General features: G+C 39.0%; 1 protein-coding gene and 1 pseudogene across 1 annotated transcript; both read right to left on the reverse strand.

The window, feature by feature from the left end:
- Window positions 1-692: 692 nt before the first annotated feature.
- On the reverse strand, window positions 693-4,309 carry LOC130461400 (TGACG-sequence-specific DNA-binding protein TGA-2.1-like; annotated as a pseudogene).
- On the reverse strand, window positions 4,210-8,639 carry LOC130461401 (uncharacterized). The gene is made up of 3 exons (XM_056829495.1): window positions 8,377-8,639; window positions 5,395-5,551; window positions 4,210-4,485 (listed from the first exon to the last, which is right to left on the reverse strand). Exons 1-3 carry the CDS (start codon window positions 8,637-8,639, stop codon window positions 4,333-4,335), a joined length of 573 nt encoding a protein of 190 aa, XP_056685473.1. The 3' UTR covers window positions 4,210-4,332.
- Window positions 8,640-8,947: the final 308 nt, after the last annotated feature.

An 8,947-nucleotide genomic window follows, 5' to 3' on the forward strand; every position in this document is an offset into this window, starting at 1 on the left:
AGACTCCCCCCATTGTTCATACTCAAGGTATATACGTTCCAAGAGTTTTGAAGCTTGTTCTGGTTGCACTTTACGTTTATTAATATTTTATTAAAGGCGAACTCAAGACTCGACAACATGCATACATACAATTAATAAACAACAACCAAAACAATCTTATTTTAATGCTTTAAGACTTGTGATCAACCAAGCAAGACACTTGTGATATTACTACCATGTTCCTCCTCACCAAAGTGAGACTCCACATCATGCATATTAACATGAGGGTTGTGCCCTTGCACGACAAATCCTAATTCATTTCATACATAATATTCCCAACTGAACCCTACATGTGCGGTGGCTTACGTGAGCTAACCCTTCACATGTGGTAAAATAAATAGTACGAAGAGGTACAAATAAATGGCTCAAAGTATGCTAGACATCCCGTACAATAGCATACAAATAAATAATCCATCCCCTTGCATGTGAATTGAACCATACATGCATAAATATTGAACAACATGATTGACAATGAAATCCATACTCATAATAATTTCAACATGCTTGTTCAACAATTAATCCAACAAATCCAACATCACAAATCACATGCTCGTTCATCAAAATAAACATGATTCCACATAATGTAATTCACATCATCAACAATCATGTAATGTCATTGAAAAAAAGGTGTGGTCGCCCTAGACTTGTACGTACCTTGAATACCTAAGCGTAGGGGCCACTTTGCAATAACGAGCACTCAACTAGAAATCACCTCCTATCATCAAAATAATGAAACTTAAATTATTTCCATGTTCATTAAATTTCCAGCAACTTTATAAAAATTAAAACTTCCTTTAGACTTTAGAATTCAATCGTTTTTCAATAATAAAGTTGTCTCAAATTGCAAAATCAATCCCTAGTACAAAAACATACTTTTTCCGCCTTTAAAATCAATAAAAATCAACACTTTAAACCTTTATTCAAGTCTGAAAATATAATTGATTATCATAATTAAAATCATCACCTAATTATGCTAATCAATTGACTCATTAGGTCTAGGTTAAAACCCTAACTTGAAAATCCCAATAACACTAGTTTAATATCATAAAAATCAATGCTTTATTAAATAAACAAATCAAAAAATTCATCCTTTAATAATTAAAACAACCCTAATGAATCACAACACACAAATCCTCAAACCACGGTATTCATAACCGGTTCCCAGCATTTTAATTACTCAAAACAATATTAATATAATAATTTAAAATACAGAATTTAAATAGAATAAGTAAGGAAGAAGAGAATTATACCAATCCGGCCTATAGCACGGAACAACCACGAATTAATTGTGATTGGGCGAAAAGAGATTGGAAACGAACACGAACAACAACACACACACACACGCGATCGTGTGTGTGCGCGCAGCAGCGAGGGACGAGGCACGGGGCGCGCGCTGCGACGAGGGGACGAGGGCAGCAGGGGCGCGCGCTGTGCGCGAGGAGAGAGCGAGAGAAGGCGGGAGTGTGGCTGGGCGCTGTGCACGCGGGCACGAGCGAGAGAGCGAGGGAGGTGTGGGCGCTGCGTGCGAGGGCAAGAGCGAGAGAGTGAGGGAGGTGCAGGCGCTGCGCGCGAGGGCACGAGCGAGAGAGTGAGGGAGGTGCAGAGCTGGGAGAGGGCAGCGAGCACGGGCGAGCACAAAGGCTCGAGGCCGAGGCCATGCGGGTGCCGAGCAAAGAGAGGAGAGGAGTGAGGTGCAAGAAATCAAAAAGGGGCTTTATGAAATTTTAGGGGTTCAATTAATGATGGGGGAGTCCTATTTATAGGCTCCCTAATCCCTTGATGGGTTAGGCTTAGGAGATTTGAGTTGGGCTTAGGAAACAAATGATTGGGCTAGCTTAGGATTTAATTTAAACTCTTTTGATTGGGCTCGTTTAATAAAACGAATTGGACTTTTTATTTAAAACCCGAAGCACATAAAAATCATTTGCAACTCATTTAATTTCCCGACTCAAGAATTAAATTCGTTTCGTAATTAATTAAAATAATAAATATTCTAATTAATTGAAATACATTAAATACATTTAAATATTATTTAAATGCTAATAAATCGTAAAATGCTTTATAAATATAATAAAATATATTTATAAATATTATAAAAATACGAGGTATTACAAAAACACTCAAAGTAAGTTATTGTAATGATAAATCCCAAGTAAGATGTTGGTAAATTATTCCGACATAATTATATATTTGTCAAGAAAATACCTGGCGCAGAAATCCTTCAAGAGTTCCTAATTTTCCCATGGCCATTGCCATCTGGCCCATATAGTTAGCTACATTGCCGGATGAGCCAGAAGGGCATGGTGTACCACTGGCTAATGTATCAGCTAGAGACTGCTGCAGTGCTTCCATTCCTTGCGATAAGGGTTCTTCTGCCTGCTGAGAGGACTGCTGCAAGTTGTAGATACCCACTAACACTGCTGCTCTGTCAAGGGCTCCAACTGATTCACCAGAAGCTGCATATGTATGGCAATCAATATGGATAGACAATTATTTACTTATTTGGACTATGTTCATTGACAGACAATGATACCTTACCTCCCTCCCATAGACCGGCAAAATATTATTTGGCTAAAAAATAAAACGAAACAAAACTAGCATGATAACCCAAACTCCAATATAAGATCTTAGAAAGTTAGAAGATACCATCTGACACGGAAACTGACCAGAAGGCTAAAGCCAAATTAGTTTCAACACAACTTTAATATGACCCAAAACAAAGAAACTTCCAACTTGAAACATTGTCCTAAATTTACAGGTCCATGCCAAGACAATGCCTTGATAAAAAAAAACTGTATGATGCTGTAACTTATGGTTTATGGTGTAACTTGCCCCACAGATCTTTGCCGCGGCCATCATTGAGGTAATTCGTTTTGAAAGCCCTCGGCCAAGCCTATGGAAAAGGTAGGCTTCAGTTACGGCGCTTGACCTAATTATCGCAGGGAAGTGTTGGAGGTGTCTTCAAAAGGCCACTAGATGCCATATAGAGTCCTTGTGGAGTTGTGGGTGGATGAAAGGAAGGCGCATTTAAATTTCTCAGTGCGTTGAAGTCAAAATTAGAAATTTTAAGTGTGCTTGCTTTAAGGGTTTGGAAGATATCCACATTAAAATGGAAGGAAAAGAATCTCTTTACTCTATACTTTTTCCTTTGTTTTGTTTTTGGGGAGAAGAGAAATGATGGAAGCTACAGCCACAGCGGCGCCTCATGAGCTTGTTGTCGGTTGTTGCTTGGGATTGGGATTGGAGAATTGGATTGCGTGAAATGCGTATAGAGGACTAGGGGAGGATAAAGAAAAGTTTCAACTCAACTTTAAAAATGCAACAGATAAAAAACGGAAAGAATGCACCTAAGTGACCTCACCTTCAAGAGTTCTAATGGGAAAAAGCCGCCAATCCACATGAAGCAACGCTCTGCAGGAGTCTTCCACATTCCAGACAAGATGTGAAAGACATCAGCCTTTGCAGCAACACCTTTAAGCCTGAAAATGTCATTGAAGTGTGTAGCTACATTGTCAACAACTGTATGAAGTTAAGTATCACTAGCATGTGAATTCACTGAGTCCTCAGTTCATTAAACTTAGCATATTTTGACATATTCCAAACTAAAATAAAACAATTGCCAACTTAACAAAAATAACACCTAAAGTGCTTCAAACCAAAAAAAAATCGAGCATACAAGCTAAACAAAAAAACACAAACACCAAAAAGTCAACTGTGGTCAACTCTTACCATAAATGACCCCCTGGTTGCACGAAGAAACAAAACATAAGCATATTATAACAAAACACAGGATCATAATAGAAGAAGTAGAACAAAAGCAGATCAGAAACAGAAGATCAAGTCAAAATTATGGAGATCAAGTCAAACAGAAGAAGCATATCAGAATCACAGCAGGTATAGCAGAATAGCAGTAGGAAGAATAGCAGAATAGCATCGCAGCAGGGAAAGTAGCAAACACAAACGAGCTTAGCCGAGGCCATAATGAATACATATTGATTATTACAATATATACACCAACATAGAACTTCATTATTGAATAGACTTTAGCTACTTCATTAACTGATAAAAGAATAACCAGCATACACACCGCCTTCAATGTGTGAATGAAATAAAAGAGAGAAAGTAGAAGAACTCACCGGGTGAAGTAGTATGTTTGAATACTTCATCTAACACAACAACAGCAACAAAGAAGAGCAGGTCATCCAGCTTAGGAAAGTGCAACCAGCAACAAACTTCTCGCAACAGCAGCTGCTACCAGAGAAGAAGACATCAGCTTCACTCAAGTCAGATTCCTTAGTCATCATTGAGATTTACCCCGTAGCACTTAGATAGACGCTTTGAGGTGCCATCACCTAAAGTAGAATCTATCATCTCGTACTTCTGATAATGCCCTTTAAGAGCCTCAACGTGCTGCTTTGAAAGCTTCTCTTCCTCCTCCAACTGCTTCTGTAACAGCAAAGGAAATACCACCAATATAAGAGCAATTTAGCATAACAAACCAAATGATAATCTGATGAAAAATGAACTTTTAAAGCAAATACAAGCGCAACCCAGTATGGATCCAATAATTGATTACGTAGCAGATTCTGGGAACAAATGTATACCGCAACAAATCAAAAGGTCTAGAATCTAGATCATTAGAAAGGCTATTTATGAAGGATTTGTAGCAAATATATTCTCTTCTCTTTTGAAAGAAAAGGCGGAGTGTAAAAGAACTCCAACATTTATCCCGTTAAACTTCACTCAACTATTTGTTACTTCCAATTCCCTCAGAGAGATCATTAAACCTCAAAGCAAAATAGTTTAAAATAGTTTTGCAATAGTTTTGCAAATAATATATCATTTTTCTGTAAAACTTACAAAGAAATCAATCAAAAACGTGTACTTGAGTACAGATTAAGCTTAAATGAAGCTCAATTTCTGAAAATCTGCCAAACTACCTAATACAAGGAAAACAACTAAAATGGAATCACTCTAACAAGCCAATTTTGTTGACAAACCATGATAATCCCAAATAAACAATGCAATCTCATACTTTTATAAGAACGAGGTTAATACAGTATAACTTTTTGGAATTTAATAGACAAATTGTCGAATTCACACATCAACGAACAACAAAACAGAACAAAAGCCCAAAAATAAACTTCTACAATTTTGTAAATCTGGCAATTGAGAAAGAAAATTGCAACAAACAAGTAGTTCATCAACCCTAGATTTGCATAAAAATGGATAATTAACGAAAAATGAAAGGTCCTCCAATGTCCATGAAATTGGAGTAAAGAAATTGATTAGGGCGGAGGATTGAAGAGAAAAATCGCCAAAAATAACCAGAAATAAAAAATTCGATGAACAAACCTGAAGTAGTCTGATCTGGAAGAGGGTAGAGATCAACGGCGGTGGGGGAGATCGATCTCCGGCGGTGAAGAAGCGACGGCGACAACAGAGGAGAGATAAAACGAAGCTGAAGAGGAAGAGGAAGAGGGAGAAGAATCGGGGAGAGAGAAAACGAAGGCTTCTCTGATTATTTTAGAAATATTTTTCTTTTCTTTTTTGCAATATTTTAGAAATCTTATGTGCCGCTTTTGTAAAATGAGCCCGCACTTGAGTTTAAAGCCCGCATTTGAGTTTAAGTGCTACCAATTTTTTAAAATAGCCCGCACTTGTGAAAATGTACTTTTTCTTTTATTTTTCATACTCTCAAGTGCTGCCAATTTACTAAATGAGCCGCACTTGAAGGGAAGCACATGACGATTTTTCCTCTAGTGTTATACAACTTATCACCTCCCGAGTGAACAGAATATGGTGTATTGTGACCTTCTCTCATAAACTTTTCCTTTAGTTCACTACACTTTTGAGGCACGCACCATCTTCCTTTGTACCTCAAACTTCCATCATCGAGGATCTTAAAATCCATCTCCTTTCCTTGCAAAATCTTTTCCTTGATTCACTCTAGCTTAACATCTCCAGCCCGATTCTCCCCGATTTCATCAAATACAGACGGTTGGATAGTTAAGGCAATCATCATTCCTTCAAGGCATTCTCCATTTACTATCTCTAGATTCAATCGTTGAATTTCCTTGCACAGCTCATTAGCAACTACTAACGCATTCACACTATGACTTGATTTCTTACTCAAGGCATCTGCAACTACATTGGATTTTCCTTCATGGTATTGAATATCCAGATCATAATCCTTGATCAATTCCAACCACCTTCTTTGGCGGATATTCAAATCCTTCTGTGTGAAAATGTATTTCAAACTCTTATGATCCGTGAATATCCTACATTTCACACCATATAGATAGTGTCACTATATCTTTAATGCAAACACTATGGCGGCTAGCTCTAAGTCATGGGTAGGGTAATTTGATTCATATGGTTTAAACTGCCTTGATGCATATGCAATCACCTTCCCGTTCTGCATCAATACACACCCTAAGCCATTCTTAGAGGCATCACTGTACACATCATAGGTGCCACTCTCATCTGGTAAGGTTAACACCGGCGCGGTTGTCAATCGCGTCTTCAAAGCTTGGAATGCCTCTTCACACTGATCATTCTATTCAAACTTTGCTTCCTTCTTCATCAAGGTTGTCATTGGTTTGGCGATTCTAGAAAAGTCTTGCACAAAGCGTATATAATAACCCGCTAAACCAAGAAAACTCCAAATCGGTGACACTCTTAGGTGTAGGCCACTCACTAACAACTTTTATCTTTGCAGGATCCATTGCAACTCCTTCCTTAGACACAAAATGTCCTAAGAATGAAACTTTCTCCAGCCAGAATTCACACTTCGAGAATTTGGCGTACAACTGGTTGTCTCTCAGGGACTCAACACTGACCTTAAGTGTTTAGCATGGTCCTCCTCACTTTTGGAGTATACCATAATATCATCTATGAAAAATACTACAAACTTGTCCAAGAATGCATGGAATACTCGATTCATTAAGTCCATAAAAATTGCAGGTGGAATGGTTAATCCAAAAGGCATAACTGTGAACTCATAATGACCGTATCTAGTCCTAAATGCAGTCTTTGGTATATCGTGCTTTGCGATTCTCAACTGATGATAACCTGACCTCAAATCGATCTTTGAAAAGATTTCTGCTCCTTTCAACTGGTCAAACAGATCATCTATCCTAGGAAAAGGGGTACTTATTCTTGATTGTGACTTTACTGAGCTCCCTATAGTCTATACAGAGTCTCATGCTTCCATCCTTCAATTCTTCTTCACAAACAAGGCTGGCGCTCCCCAGGGCGATGCACTTGGCCTAATGTAGCCTTTCTCTAGTAACTCTTCCAGTTGACCTTTCAATTCAGTCATCTCCGCCGGAGCCATCTGGTATGGGGCTTTCGAGATAGGTGCAGTTCCGGGTACTAGCTAGGTCTACGGTGAAGTCAATAGGTCGATTGGGCGGCATTCCCGGGATCTCCTCCGGAAACACGTCCATGAATTCATTTACCACTACAATGTCCTCTGGTTGCTCTTTCATCACATGCTCTAAGTCTCTCACATTACATAAGAAATCAAGGTTCCCTTTACTGACTAACTTCACGAGCTCCATTGCCGTGATGATTCCTACACTTCTAGGTTTTCCAAAGCGACGATAGGATACTACCTTTCCTAAACTAGACTTCAAGTGAATCTTCTACTTCTCACAATCAATCTTAGATTTGAACATTGCCAACCAATCCATTGCCAAAATCACATCTAAATCTCCTAACTCAAACTCGATTAGGCTAGACAAGAATATGGTCTTGGTTATGGTCAAAGGTACATCTCTATGGATCTTAGTGCGCTTCACAATCTCACCGGTTGGTATGACTATGGTTACTTCAATTCTCTCGGGTTCTTTCAACTCTAAATTCTCTAAGATACCCTTTGATATAAACGAATAAGTCGCACCAGAATCAAATAGTACTTTAAATAAAATGGAGTTAATAGAAAAAGTACCAGCTATGACGTCAGACGAGGTTAATAGAAAAACTCCTTTGTTATAGCCACCTCCATTGGCCTTTCCATTGGTGTTTCGGTTCCCATTCTGCTGATAGTTTCCCCCAGACTTTCCGTTACTCTGGCCATTGTTGCCATTGTTACCATTCTGGTAGCCCTTTTGGTTTCCACCATTATTCCCTCCATTTTGATAATGGTTATTCCGGTTGTTGTTCTGGCAGTTGCCTTGGTTGGGTTTCCCATTCTTGGCCTAACACTCAAATTCTCTATGGCCTAGGTTCTCGCAGAACCTACAAACAACTGGGTTTCTATTACAGTCCTGACCTGGGTGATTATTATGGCAACGTCTACACTCATAGACTCTCGTTCCATTCCCTGCAGACTGGTACTTATTCCCATTGTTGTTGTGGAAATTGTTTCTGTTTCCACCATGATTTCCCTTGAACTGGAAGTGATTATTCCCTTTGTTCTTCTTAAAGTTTCCCTGATGTTGTTGGCCACCACCTTGATTTTGGTTACCAACATCCTTCCTCCTTTCACCAACTCCATTTCTCCTTTGCTGCAGACCATACAGATGAGCATCTTTCCCGTACAGGGTGTCAAGAGAGGTAAAGGTCTCTCCAGCAAGCATCATTTGCAAATCCATAGTTAATCCACTCTCAAATATCTGAGCCCTAATTAGCTACTCCGTTGCTACCACTCCAGGTGCAAACCTAGACAGTTCTATGAACTTAGAATAGTATTCCGTTACAGACATCCCTTCCACCCTTAGCTCGATGAACACTTGGGCTTTCTGCTTTTCAGGTATGGTGGATAAAACTTGTTTCTCAAGGCAACTTTGAATGATTCCCGTCCAAATCCAGGTGTAGATCTTAAAGCATTCTCACACCTTTGCCACCACAAATTAGCCTCTCCCCTAAGGTAATACACAACACTATTAACCCTAAGGTCTCC

Source organism: Spinacia oleracea, chromosome 5 (genome assembly GCF_020520425.1).
Source record: "Spinacia oleracea cultivar Varoflay chromosome 5, BTI_SOV_V1, whole genome shotgun sequence".
Lineage (NCBI taxonomy): Eukaryota > Viridiplantae > Streptophyta > Magnoliopsida > Caryophyllales > Amaranthaceae > Spinacia > Spinacia oleracea.